At 43.9% G+C, this 14931-nt stretch overlaps 1 protein-coding gene across 1 annotated transcript; it reads left to right on the top strand.

The window, feature by feature from the left end:
• Window positions 1-451: 451 nt before the first annotated feature.
• LOC106581024 (aryl-hydrocarbon-interacting protein-like 1) lies at window positions 452-6417 on the top strand. Its single transcript, XM_045703389.2, has 5 exons — window positions 452-519; window positions 4957-5140; window positions 5466-5642; window positions 5902-6043; window positions 6218-6417. The coding sequence occupies exons 1-5, from the start codon at window positions 452-454 to the stop codon at window positions 6415-6417; spliced, it is 771 nt and encodes a 256-aa protein (XP_045559345.1).
• Window positions 6418-14931: the final 8514 nt, after the last annotated feature.

Here is a 14931-nt window from a genome sequence, read left to right as displayed (position 1 = left end):
AGAAATAATGTTTGTCTCACTCAAATCAGGACAAATAAAATTGTCTTACTTATGGAGTCATATGACACTACTCATTCCATTAGTAATGACATGGTACAAGATCTTATCATGTTGCATCCTGCCTGTCAACAGGGACCACATACCCACAACAGTATGGTCATTGCATAAAGGGGTGGAATTTGGTGAGACTGGAGAATCTGAAGGAAAATGACTCTGATCCCACTTTTCTCTAAACCCAAATGTCCTCTTCACCACTCCGTCCCTCTCTTCCTTTCTCTCCTCCTCCTCTTTCATACTGTACATCCTCCTCCATTATCCCTATCCCCTTTTATCCCCCCACCACCACCTCCTTCCCTCCTCCACAGGTAGCCTTCCATTTCTGTACCCAGCTGTGTGATGATTGTACGGTGATAGACGACAGTAAGGGGGTGGGCGTGCCCATGATCGAAACATGTTCAAGCTGGAGATCTGGGAGACCCTGCTCACCTCCATGAAGTTCGGAGAGGTGGCCGAGTTCTGGTGCGATGTCACTGTGAGTAGGACTCATTCTCCCACAATGCAGTGCCACAGTAGCATGTTTCCAGAGTCTAAACACCTATCCAGAAGTCAACTGACTATCTCAATTAAAAAAGGTTTGTCCTAAGTGAACAATTATTTTACCTAGGGAGACGTTTAACAAAAGCTGAAAGGTATCAATCACATCAGAGTAAAGTCTCTCTCATGATGGTCGGCCTGCATCTTACATGGAACTAAAAGAGACACCACCCACTTTTACAGTATTGTCAAAAACACAGAAGCTCATTCTATTCAGAGCATACTGAGTAAACACTTAAATACTGAGTAAACACTTAAATATCTCAATAACTCTCTCAGTAGCATGAGACAAAATACAAACACACTGGAATATCATACACCTAATATCATACACCTAATACAGGTGCTTTGTTGTCCCGTGTGTGTTCATTGCCAGTGTTGGGTCATAATGATGATAATTAGAAACAACATTAGGGACAGGTAAAAGGAAACAGATTAGCTCTTGTGTCATGTCAATGCTAACCTCAACCCACTATTGAAGAGGATCCAGGCATTTCTGTCAGGTCCCCTTTTTTGGTATTTGTCCCTTCTCAGACAATTCAACACATCTCTAGGAAGCTATGAAAAGCACACATTGGTCGAAAATGTAGGCCTGTTGTCTGTTTTATCTGTGCTCTTCAACATATTATGTCTGCAATTGTAGGCTTTCCAGTGGTTTGGTTATACATTTATATTTGGTAACACTTTATTTGGATAGTCCATCTGTAGATGCTCTACAGACTATCTACAGTAACATTTCAATGAACTATCTACTAACCCTAACTCTAGCTCGAACCCTAACCTTAACCCTTATCCTAACCCTAAACTTAACCCTTACTTAGCCTAACCCTAGCTCTAACCTTAACCCTTATTCTAAACCTAATCCTAACCCTTACCCTAATGCTTATCCTAACCCTAACTGTAACCTTAGCAAGCAGTTGCTTATCAACAGATAGTTTGTTGATAGCATGACCATCTGAAGAGTATTTATCGATGGACTATCCGGACTATCCAAATAAAGTGTGACCTTACACAGAGTGCACAAAACATTAAGAACACCTTCCTAATATTGTGTTGCACCCCCCCCTGTTGAGCATGAAAAACCCAGCTGGTTGAGTTCGTGACACAAACCGGTTTGCCTGGCACTTACTACCATACCCCTTTCAAAGGCACTTAGATTTTGTCTTGCCCATCTCAATGGTCTCAAGGCTCAGAAATCCTTCTTTAACCTGTCTCCTCCTCTTTTATTTAACTAGGAAAGTCAGTTAAGAACAAATTCTTATTTACAATGACGGCCTACACCGGCCAAACCTGGACGACGCTGGGCCAATTGTGCGTCCCTATGGGACTCCCAATCACAGCCGGTTGTGATACAGGCGGGATCCGAACCAGAGTGTCTGTAGTGACGCCGCAAGCACTGAGATGCAGTGCCTTAGACCGCTAAGCCACTCGGGAGCCCCAACACTGATTGACAATGATCTACACTACATCTACACTGATTGAAGTGGATTTAACAAGTTTATCAATAAGGGATCACCTGGATTCACCTGGTCAGTCTATGTCATGGAAGAGTAGGTGTTCATAATGTTTTGTACACCCGCTAGGGAGGGTAACCTAAGGTTGCTACTGTATCTACAACACCTGCTAGTGAGGGTAACCTAAGGTTGCTACTGTATCTACAACACCTGCTAGTGAGGGTAACCTAAGGTTGCTACTGTATCTACAACACCGGCTAGGGAGGGTAACCTAAGGTTGCTATCTACAACACCTGCTAGTTTACATTTTGTTTACATTTTTTAGTAGACGCTCTTATCCAGAGCGACTTACAGTAGTGAATGCATACATTTCATTTCATACATTTTTTTTCTGTGCTGGCCCCCCGTGGGAATCGAACCCACAACCCTGGCGTTGCAAACACCATGCTCTACCAACTGAGCTACAGGGAAGGCTTACCTGCTAGTGAGGGTAATGTAAGGTTGCTACTGTATCTACAACACCTGCTAGTGAGGGTAACCTAAGGTTGCTACTGTATCTACAACACCCGCTAGGGAGGGTAACCTAAGGTTTCTATCTACAACACCTCTTCTTTTCCTCCCAGTTATTTGTGTCTACTAGAGTCTGGCTGTGTGTGTATAAGTGCATATATGTGTGCAAACTTTCGTATGTGTGTGTGTTTATACTTGCATGCATTTGTATGTGTATGTTGATGGAGGAGACAAACAGATGGAGAGCATAGAGAGTGTGATTAATATGCAGCAGCTTCAACTTTCCCTAATCGCCTGTGATTACTGCTGACTCACCATGAACACAACCTGGGACGGGCTTTAAACCAGCTGGGGCACAGCCATTCATTCCTTATCTAGTAGCTACAACCTGGGTGCTTTACAGTAGGCTACATTCTGTGACTCTACTAGTGTTGAGGGGAAAATGAAGTGTTTACTCATCCCAACCAGCGGAGGGCGATATTGTTACATAGGAGACATAGTTCAGTTGAGGAGGAGAATTGGCAGGGTTTCACAAATATTTGTGTACTCACAAGTACACCAGGGTCCTTTCTGGTTTAATTGATATACTAAGTATGACAGACAATGAGCAATGTCGTACTCCTCCCATTCCAATCCATTCAAATCAGTAAAAAAGGGGAAACCCTATTTAAACAAAAATCTTATATCATTTAGCTCTGGTCAGTTGTGACCCGTCTTTTCTTTTTTGCCTGTTTTGCATGTTATTTTGGCATTAATATGTGTCACATATCAGTTTGAAAACAATGGAGAAAAAAAATGTAGTTAATAAAGCCACATACAAACATGGTCTCTTTTTTGCTTTCTTGAGTAAGGCAGCTCCAAAATGCAGGTGTTTCAGCCTAGCTCAGTGCTTTCTGTGGTGGTGGGGCAGCCTGAGGAAAACACGGAGTGTAGCGGTTGGTAATGTTCTCTAGTTGCCCCGTGATTGGCTGAGTATTTTGTCACTCATGGAGACACTACGTCACCACAAAATCTACAGGGAGAGCTCGAAAATTCAAGCCCCTTGGGTGCTGCCATAGATTTACATTAGAAATGCTCATCCAAGAATGCTCAAGGTCATTGGCCACAGATAAAATGACGTCAAATCACGTTATATCTATCGTAGCTTTGATTGGACTGATCATGTCAACATCATACTTTCAAAATCTTAGCTAGGAAGCTAGACAAGCAGTCATCATCATGAATCACGTCAACAATCTACTGGCAAATCCTTTTCAATCCTTGTCATTGTGGGTGTGTGGTCCAAGTTTGGATTTAAGTGTCTCTTTTCCAAGCTTAAAAGGAAAGACATCCAACACCATGGGCCAGAAAAGATTGAATACATTGGCCATGCTGTCAACCCAGCATGACTTCTGCCGCGTTCAAAAGAACTGGAAACTTGGAACTGGGAAATCTCAGACTTCAGTGAGTTCAAGACAACTGGGAACTCTGAAAAATGAGGTTGAATCATGACATCAGTGATCTTCATGTTGGAGTTCTAGAAAGGGGCAGAGTTCCTGACTTGGAATTCCGAGTTGGATGACCGTTCAAAATGTATTTCCCAGTCGGAGCTCATTTTTTTCAGAGTTCCCACAATCCCACAAGCACCATAAATCCAGAGAATGCCAGACTTTGATGATGAAGTTTCATGACAAAATGTGCCCATAAGAAGGACTTCCTGTTCAAGTGAGCACAGCACAACAAGGTGAGTCGAAAAATGTATTGTATGCTGCTGCATAAATTATGTAATATGCCAGGGAGATATGTATACTGTAGCTAAGAAAGTAATACTACAGTAAGTGTATGTTGTGTAGTAAGCTGTTAGTAGCCCATGTGCCTCACCCTAATAATTTGGTCCCCCCTCATAACTTAGCCTACTGTTCTGACTTGGTGGTGCACATGTAGCCTATAGCCTGTTTTAGAAACGTAATCATTGAATATTGTAAGAGCTTTCATTGTCTGCTTATATGCCCCCTTTATTTATCCTACGGTTCTGACTTGGTGTACAGGGAGAATACTGTAAGAACGGCCCATGTTCTGAATTCTGTCGCTGTACATTTCAAAAGTGCTGAACAAATAGTTATATTGACTGACAAGGCTCCTCTTATAGCCAGGTGTAGCAGTGGTAAGGATTTACTCCATGGTGCTGAAAAGAACGCTCTGCTGTTGGGACAGCTTTAAGTAAGCCCTAACAGTTTGTGGGACACTGTTTGTCAGCATTATAGTGCAATTCGTTTATTGTTTAGTGTTGTGTAGTGGCTTTGTTGGCATGCATCTAAAAAAATGTTTGGGAGTTTGCCCCACCAATATTTACATGGTAAAATCGCCACTGGCTCTGATTAACTTTGCTTGCCCCGTCTTTCTGACTCTCTCTCCCCAGCACACTGGCCTCTACCCCCTGGTGGCCACACACACACATCGCGGAGGGCAAGGACCCTGTGGACTGGCACATCCATTGGTGTGGCATGGCCAACATGTTTGCCTACCACACCCTGGGCTATGATGACCTGGACCAGCTACAGAAGGAGCCTCAGCCTCTCTACTTTGTACTGGAACTGCTCAGGGTTAGAGGGAAACACTGGAATGGAGACATACACAGAGACACAGATATTGTACACACGTACAAACACATAAATACACAAATACTGCGTGTGTTTGGTTTTACTATCCTTGTGGGGACCAGAAGTCAAGGAAAATTCTATTTTAGGCTTAAGGTTTAGGGTTATGGTTACAATTAGGGTTAGGGTTAGAATTAGGGTTAGGGGTTAGGTTTAGGGTTAGGGAAAATATGAATAAATTGTTTGGTCCCCACAGGGATAGTAAAACAAATGTGCGTGTGTGTGTGTGTATGTGTGTGTGCGTGCCTGACTGCCTGTCTGTGTATCCCAGGTGCACTGGCCCAGTGAGTATGACAGGGAGTCGTGGGCTCTGAATGATGAGGAGAGGCTGAAGGCTGTGCCCTTGCTCCACGGCCAGGGGAACAAGCTCTATAAACTGGGGCGCTACCAGGACGCCACCAACAAATACAAAAAGGCCATCGTCTATGTCAAGAACATACAGCACAAGGTAACAAAGTATCAGGAATGGCAGTGTGGAATAATGACTTTGGCTTTAGTTTTTGGAGTTCTTGAAATGTGTTTTGTGAGAGAGTATAGTCATATTTGAATCATGACCATGTACAAAGTGCAGCCTCAACGCTTTATGTGCTTGAGAATTGTGTGTTTGTGTGCGTGCGTGCGTGTGTGCATGTCCATGTGTGTCTGTGTGTGTGGGTGAGTGCTGCGTGCATATATGAGTGTATTCATCTATGGTGTGTAACATGGAGAAAGCGTGGGAAACCCCCAGGCTGAAGCTAGAGAAGATAGAGAACATGCTGACTCTGAACTACTGCCAGTGTCGACTCCGTATGGAGGAATACGAGCTCATAGAGCACATCAGCACCCAGGTACCTCAGGCACACAAAATATGTCATGACACCTTAAAGGAAAAGCACTTGAGAAAACAACAAACAGTCGATGGTCGAAGTGTGAAGAAATAAAACATTTAGATCTAGCCCAAAGAAAACCAATATTTTTATCTTAACTGTGTATCTGCGTGTGTGTGCATCTCTATGTGTTTGCATATGCGTGTGTTCATCCTAGGTGAAATGAAGGTGTTCTACGTGCGATGGAGGGCCCACATGGAGGTGTGGATCGAGGCTGAGGCGCGGGCTGACTTCGAGAGGCTTCTAGATCTGGACCTTGGCATGAAGAAGGCTGTTAAGGAGGACCTGGGTGTTCTCAACATGAGGATGGAGTTGAAGAATGAGGAGGATAAAGTCAAGTACAAGGGCCTGTTCTGACATGGCCCAGGAGATATGAACATATGGAGGGGGAGGGTCAATGTCCAAGTCAATGTTAAAGTGGACAGCACAGATGGGGCTTGTGGAGGAAGAGGGGAGGGACGGGCAGTAACAAATCCTACGTCATTGTTACTTATTTATCTACGTTTTTCCTGTAACATTGTTTGGTGATCAATCCATTTGGGTAGAACATATATCCATTATGTCTGACTTGAAGGGTTCAAACTCAACAAGTACTGTATCTAGTCATAAAGGGCTATATATATATATATTTATTTTTATTTCACCTTTATTTAACCAGGTAGGCCAGTTGAGAACAAGTTCTCATTTACAACTGCGACCTGGCCAAGATAAAGCAAAGCAGTGCAACACAAACAACAACACAGTTACACATGGAATAAACAAACATACAGTCAATAACACAATACAAAAAGTCTATGTACAGTGTGTGCAAATTAGGTAAGATAAGGGAGGTAAGGCAATAAATAGGCCATAGTGGCAAAATAATCACAATTTAGCAATTAAACACTGGAGTGATAGATGTGCAGAAGATGAATGTGCAAGTAGAGATACTGGGGTGCAAAGGAGCAAAAAAATAAAAAATAAAAATAACAGTATGGGGATAAGGTAGTTGGATGGGCTATTTACAGATGGGCTATGTACAGGTGCAGTGATCTGTGAACTGCTCTGACAGCTGGTGCTTAAAGTTAGTGAGGGAGATATGAGTCTCCAGCTTCAGTGATTTTTGCAATTCGTTCCAGTCATTGGCAGCAGAGAACTGGAAGGAAAAGCAGCCAAAGGAGGAATTGGCTTTGGGGGTGACCAGTGAAATATACCTGCTGGAGCGCGTGCTACGGGTGGGTGCTGCTATGGTGACCAGTGAGCTGAGATAAGCCGGGGCTTTACCTAGCAAAGACTTATAGATGACCTGGAGGCAGTGGGTATGGTGACGAATATGAAGCAAGGGCCAGCCAACGAGAGCATTCAGGTCGCAGTGGTGGGTAGTATATGGGGCTTTGGTGACATAACGGATGGCACTGTGATAGACTGCATCCAATTTGCTGAGTAGATTGTTGGAGGCTATTTTTAAATGACATCGCCGAAGTCAAGGATCAGCAGGATAGTCAGTTTTACGAGGGTATGTTTGGCAGCATGAGTGAAAGATGCTGGTTGCGAATTAGGAAGCCGATTCTAGATTTAATTTGGGATTGGAGATGCTTAATGTGAGTCTGGAAGGAGAGTTTACAGTCTAACCAGACACCTAGGTACTTGCAGTTGTCCACATATCTAAGTCAGGACCGTCCAGAGTAGTGATGCTGGACGGGCGGGCAGGTGCGGGCAGCGATCGGTTGAAGAGCATGCATTTCGTTTTACTTGCATTTAACATTTACATTTACATTTTAGTCATTTAGCAGACGCTCATATCCAGAGCGACTTACAGTAGTGAATGCATACATTTCATTTCATTTCATGCATTTTTTATTTTGTTTTGTACTGGCCCCCCGTGGGAATCAAACCCACAACCCTGGCGTTGCACACACCATGCTGGCATTGCAAACCCCATGAACTACCAACTGAGCCCTTTGCCAAGAGCAGTTGGAGGCCACGGAAGGAGAGTTGTATGGCATTGAAGCTCATCTGGAGGTTAGTTAACACAGTGTCCAAAGAAGGGCCAGAAGTATACAGAATGGTGTCGTCTGCGTAGAGTTGGATCAGAGAATCACCAGCAGCAAGAGCGACATCATTGCTGTATACACAGAAAAGAGTTGGCCCGAGAATTGAACCCTGAGTCACCCCCATAGAGACTGCCAGAGGTCCTGACAACAGGCCCTCTGATTTGACACACTGAACTCTGTCTGAGAAGTAGTTGGTGAACCAGGCGAGGCAATCATTTGAGAAACCAAGGCTGTTGAGTCTGCCGATAAGAATGTGGTGATTGACAGAGTCGAAAGCCTTGGCCAGGTCTATGAATACGGCTGCACAGTAATGTCTCTTATCAATGGCGGTTATGATATCGTTTAGGACCTTGAGCGTGGCTGAGGTGCACCCATGACCAGCTCGGAAACCAGATTGCATAGTGGAGAAGGTACGGTGGGATTCGAAATGGTCGGTGATCTGTTTGTTAACTTGGCTTTCGAAGACCTTAGAAAGGTAAGGTAGGATAGATATAGGTCTGTAGCAGTTTGGGTCTAGAGTGTTTCCCCCTTTGAAGAGGGGGATGACCGCGGCAGCTTTCCAATCAATGGGAATCTCAGATGATACGAAAGAGAGGTTGAACAGGCTAGTATTAGGGGTTGCAACAATTTCAGCAGATACTTTTAGAAAGAGGGGGTCCAGATTGTCTAGCCCAGCTGATTTGTAGGGGTCCAGATTTTACAGCTCTTTCAGAAGATCAGCTATCTGGATTTGGGTGAAGGAGAAATGGGGGAGGCTTAGGCAAGTTGCTGTGGGGGGTGCAGGGCTGTTGACTGGGGTAGGGGTAGCCAGATGGAAAGCATGGCCAGCCGTAGAAAAATGCTTTTTGAAATTCTCAATTATCGTGGATTTATCGATGGTGACAGTGTTTCCTAGCCTCAGTGCAGTGGGCAGCTGGGAGGAGGTGCTCTTATTCTCCATGGACTTTACAGTGTCCCAGAACTTTTTGGAGTTTGTACTACAGGATGCAAATTTCTGTTTGAAAAAGCTAGCCTTTGCTTTCCTAACTGCCTGTGTATATTGGTTTCTAACTTCCCTGAAAAGTTGCTTATCGCGGGGGCTATTCGATGCTAATGCAGTACACCACAGGATGTTTTTGTGCTGGTCAAGGGCAGTCAGGTCTGGAGTGAACCAAGGGCTATATCTGTTCCTGGTTCTAAAGTTTTTGAATGTGGCATGCTTATTTAAGATGGTGAGGAAAGCATTTTTAAAGAATAACCAGGCATCCTCTACTGACGGAATGAGGTCAATATCCTTCCAGGATACCCGGGCCAGGTCGATTAGAAATGCGTTTGACAGTGATGAGGGGTGGTCGTTTGGTCGCAGACCCATTACGGATGCAGGCAATGAGGCAGTGATCGCTGAGATCCTGGTTGAAGACAGCAGAGGTGTATTTGGAGGGCAAGTTGGTTAGGATGATATCTATGAGGGTGCCTGTGTTTACGGATTTGGGGTTGTACCTGGTAGGTTCATTGATAATTTGTATGAGATTGAGGGCATCAAGCTTAGATTGTAGGATGGCCGAGGTGTAAAGCATGTCCCACTTTAGGTCACCTAACAGCACGAGCTCTGAAGATAGATGGGGGGCAATCAATTCACATATGGTGTCCAGGGCTCAGCTGGGGGCAGAATGTGGTCTATAGCAAGCAGCAACGGTGAGAGATTTGTTTCTGGAAAGATGAATTTTTAAAAGTAGAAGTTCAAATTGTTTGGGCACAGACCTGGATAGTAAGACAGAACTCTGCAGGCTATCTCTGCAGTAGATTGCAACTCTGCCCCCTTTGGCAGTTCTATCTTGTCGGAAAATGTAAAAGGAGCAGATTTCTTGGCGTAGTAGAATAGATTCAAGGCATAATGTACAGACAAAGGTATGGTAGGATGTGAATACAGTGGAGGTAAACCTAGGCATTGAGTGATGATGAGAGAGGTATTGTCTCTAGAGACACCATTTAAACAAGGTGAGGTCACCGCATGTGTGGGAGATGGAACAAAAGGGTTAGCTAAGGCATATTGAGCAGGGCTGGAGGCTCTACAGTGAAATAAGACAATAATCACTAACCAAAACCGCAATGGACAAGGCATATTGACATTAGGGAGAGGCATGCGTAGCCGAGTGATCATAGGGTCCAGTGAGTAGCTCGGCGGGCCGGAGACACGGTGATTCAGACAGCTAGCGGGCCGGGGATAGCAGAAGGGCCTTAGAGGGACGTCGCAACGGAAGAAGTCTGTTGTAGACCCCTCGTGCGGTTACGTCGGCAAACCAGTTGTGATGGATCAGCAGGGCTCCGTGTAGTAAAAGTGTGCCAATTGGCAAAATAAAAAACATCAAGCTTGGTTGTAGATGATGTACTTTGAATGAATATAGCCTTTTATTCTTTCCTTTAATCCATGGTATCAGTGTTGTTTTAAAGGGATTTTCACACACTTACAAAGTTTATACCCTTAAATAATTGGGGTTCTACCCTCCATGGGGTAGCAGGTAGCCTAGTGGTTAGAGTGTTGGACTAGTTACTGAAAGGTTGCAAGATCAAATCCCTGAGCTGACAAGGTACAATTATGTCGTTCTGCCCCTGAACAAGGCAGTTAACCCACTGTTCCTAGGCTGTCATTGTAAATAAGAATTTGTTCTTAACTGACTTGCCTAGTTAAATAAAGGTTAAAAAAAATAAGAGTAATCATTTCTCTGTATCTTGTTGCCACCATTACATTCCACTAGATGGCATTATTTCGATAGCATAGACCTCAGGGCTAAATACTGTACTATCAAAGTCGACTTCTGATATATCAACAACTACTCCAATAACAAAGTAACAAAGAGGAGAATTAATTCACCAGTATGGCACAATGGCAGGACATTCTCCAACAGACGGCATTCTAAAACAGAGGCTTCTAGCTTTTATTCCAGCCCAGCACTAACATACCTGATTACACTAATCATGGTCGAGACTGAAGGCGTTGATTATTGGAAACAGGAAGTGTTAGTGCTGAGCTGGGACAAAAGCCTGTCCACGCAGTTGCTCACCAGGAGCATAGTTGGGGAACTCTGCTTTAGATTTGGAGAACCCTGCTCTAAGTTAATGTGTTGACCTGATATGCTTTCTGATGGCCTGCATGTTAACATGAAGGATCACTTTTCTGTGAAAGGAATGATAGGTGATTGCAGTGACTGAGTGATAGGGGCCACAAACAGGTTAGTGATGGAGACACTCCCACAGTAACATGACAGACAGCACACCCACCCACCCACCCACAGCTGGCTCCAGTAGGCTACGTACAGTAATATAATTGGGTAAATGTCTGAGAGACACGTGTGTGTGTGTGTGTGTGTGTGTGTGTGTGTGTGTGTGTGTGTGTGTGTGTGTGTGTGTGTGTGTGTGTGTGTGTGTGTGTGTGTGTGTGTGTGTGTGTGTGTGTGTGTGTGTGCGTGCCTGCATGCGTGCTATTTTGTTTGTTTGTTTGTGTTTGAGTAATACAGAGTGCTCAGGATGAGTAATGCCCCTGGGGTTTAGGAAACAGCTGAAGGTAGATTGCATAACAAACATTTGACAAACTGGGGACATTTTGTTAGTCCCCACGAAGTCAAATGCTACTTCTAGGGGGTTTAGGGTTAAGGTTAGAATTAGAGTTAGGGTTAGCATTACCTTAAGGGTTAGGATTAGGAGCTAGGGTTAGTTTTAGGGTTAGGAGCTAGGGTTAAGGTTAGGTTTTTGGGTTAAGGGGTAAGAGTACGGGTTAAAGTTTAGGGGTTAGGGAAAATATAATTTTGAATGGGACTGAATTGTGTGTCCCCACAAGGTTAGCTGTACAAGACTGTGTGTGTGTGTGTGTGTGTGTGTGTGTGTGTGTGTGTGTGTGTGTGTGTGTGTGTGTGTGTGTGTGTGTGTGTCTGTGTGTGTGTGTGTGTGTGTGTGTGTGTGTGTGTGTGTGTGTGTGTGTGTGTGTGTGTGTGTGTGTGTGTGTACAGTATCAGGTCGATGGCATACAGAGCTCACTTTCATTCAGGGAATCCCCTATTCGTCATATCCTTTTCTCTGTACACTCAGAAAAAAGGGTTATTTGGTGTTCTTTATAGAACCTTTAGATTTTTTTTGAGGAGATTCAAGAACCCTTTACTAAAAAATGTTATATACAGTGCCTTCGGAAAGTATTCAGAACGCTTGACTTTTTTTACAGCCTTATTCTAAAATGTATTAAATTGTTTCCCCCCTCATCAATCGACACACAATACCCCATAATGACAAAGGAAATACAGGTTTTTAGTTATTTTAGCAAATGTATTATTTTTTTTAAACCTGGAAATATCACATTTGCATGTATTCAAACCCTTTACTCAGTCCTTTGTTGAAGCATCTTTGACAGCGATTACAGCCTTGAGTCTTCTTGGTATGACGCTACAAGCTTGGCACACCTGTATTCAGGGAGTTTGTCCCTTTCTTTTCTGCAGATCCTTCGGCGTTGTCTTGGCTGTGTGCTTAGTGTCATTGTCCTGTTGGAAGGTGAACCTTTACCCCAGTCTGTGGTCCTGAGCGCTCGGGAGCAGGTTTTCATCAAGGATCTCTCTGTACTTTGCTCCCTTCATCTTTGCCTCGATCCTGACTAGTCTCCCAGTCCCTGCTGCTAAAAAACATCCCCACAGCATGAAGCTGCCACTGCCATGCTTCACCGTAGGGATGGTGCCAGGTTTCTTCCAGACGTGATGCTTGGCATTCAGGCCGAAGAGTTCAATCTTGGTTTCATCAGACCAGAGAATCTTGTTTCTCATGGTCGAAGAGTCTTTAGGTGACTTTTGGCATACTCCAAGCTGTCTGTCATGTGCCTTTGACTGAGGAGTAGCTTCAGTCTGGTCACTCTACCATAAGGCTGATTGGTGGAGTGCTGCAGAGATGGTTGTCCTTCTGGTAGGTTCTCCCATTTCCACAGAGGAACTCTAGAGCTCTGTCAGAGTGACCATCGGGTTCTTGGTCACCTCCCTGACCAATCAATCAATCAATCAATCAAATGTATTTATAAAGCCCTTCTTACATCAGCTGATGTCAAAAAGTGCTGTACAGAAACCCAGCCTAAAACCCCAAACAGCAAGAAGTGCAGGTGTAGAAGCACGGCCAAGGCCCTTCTCCCCAGATTGCACAGTTTGGCCTGGCGGAAAGCTCTAGGAAGAGTCTTGGTGGTTCCAAACTTCTTCCATTTAAGAATGATGGGGCCACTGTGTTCTTGGGGACCTTCAATGCTGCAGACATTTTTTTGGTGCCCTTCCCCTGATCTGTACCTCGACACAATCCTGTCTCTGAGCTCTATGGACAATTCCTTCGACCTCATGGATTGGTTTTTGCTCTGACATGCACTGTCAACTGTGGGACCTTATATAGACAGCTGTGTACCTTTCCAAATCATGTCCAATCAATTGAATTTACCACAGGTGGACTCAATTTTGTGTCTCATGGTAAAGGGTCTGAATGTAAATAAGTTATTTATGTTTTTTATGAGTGAAAGTTTACAACATAGGTGCACAGGTTGAGAGAAATTTGATTAATCAAGGTGACAGACATTGACACATTCAATGCCACCTTGAACAACCTTGCCTGCATCTAGTTGATCTAGATTGTAATCATTAGTCCAACAGTTGCAAATGAGAGTTTCTATTGGACAAATTCAGGTATGTTTTCCCCATTTCATTCCGTTTGCTTCCGTATAAGAAACTTTTTTTCAACAGAATTGGCAGAATGAATACACCCCTGATCACACGCAAACAAAAATTACCTTCCCAAGCCAAACCTTCATATCATAACCGCTACCCCTACACACAGCCTGCATCGTTGTCACCATAAAAGCTAACGTCAAGTCAACATAGCTACTAGAACTAATGTGTTGTTAAACCTGCTACAATAATGCAGTACAGTGTACAGTTAGCATGCAGTTTAGCAGTTACATTGGCGGGCCCCGGTGGCAACAAATTTAAATAACCAAAAGCTTACCTTGACCTGGAAGAGTTCCAGTGTTGGATAGCCATAGCCAGCTAGGTAACATAGTATCCCTCTCTGTTTGTGCCAAGTGTTTGAGTAGGCTAAACTAGCTAGCTGCATTCGCTAGCTAAGTAAGTGAAAGTGTAAGTGAAAATACAAAATATAACTAGCTCTCTCTCTCTCTCTCTCTTGCTTCAACTGTTCAACACAGTTGACACATTTCAGTTGAATACATTCAGTTGGACAACTGACTAGGTATCCCCCTTTCCCTTATCATTACATGTAGCACTTTACGGCTTTCTATACAGTACATATTATCAATCTAGTCAGAACTTTAAATGCTGTAACCGAAAAAAATGTACCCACTGTTTATAATCAGTCATTCAGAATGTGGATGGAAGCCTAAATTCAAGTTGAACTATAAAGTTTCTATGTCATTATCCACAAATTAAACCAACCCCCTGGTAGGTTATTGATTTGGTATCAATTGACCAGTAGGCTATATCAGGTTCCTGATAAAGGGAGCCTAGTGGAAGAAAGTTAACATTTCTACCACACCCTGTACACATGTTCAACCACGCGTGACCTCGGGACATTGAGCAAATCTACACAATCAAACCTAAGATCATCAATGCTATTTCGACAAATTAGAATAGTAAAAGTGGCCTATATTAGCCTATACTAGAAGAAGCGTTAATACGTCCCACGCGGGGATCAAAGCGCCAGAGAGATTACGCCCTGTCTTTACTGCCCCTGGCGCGCTTCCATAGTGGTGCTGATGTTGGGACCCGCCGAAGGAGAGAAAGAAGGGGGAGGAGAGGAGAGGGGTGGGGAGGGGGCGCCACACTGCTCTGCTACA

Source organism: Salmo salar, chromosome 20 (assembly GCF_965601325.2).
Source record: "Salmo salar chromosome 20, fSalSal1, whole genome shotgun sequence".
NCBI classification, from domain to species: Eukaryota; Metazoa; Chordata; class Actinopteri; order Salmoniformes; family Salmonidae; genus Salmo; species Salmo salar.
Note: the sequence above shows the minus strand (reverse complement) of the source record. Positions and strands in the feature narration are given on the sequence as shown.

Bases quoted from the DNA above. Each gene is read 5' to 3' on its own strand.
- LOC106581024 (XM_045703389.2), top strand. From the start codon at position 452: ATGTTCAAGCTGGAGATCTGGGAGACCCTGCTCACCTCCATGAAGTTC. The intron at 520-4,956 runs GTGCGATGTCAC...CTCTCTCCCCAG, and splicing joins GGAGAGGTGGCCGAGTTCTG to CACACTGGCCTCTACCCCCT. The intron at 5,141-5,465 runs GTTAGAGGGAAA...TGTGTATCCCAG, and splicing joins TTGTACTGGAACTGCTCAGG to GTGCACTGGCCCAGTGAGTA.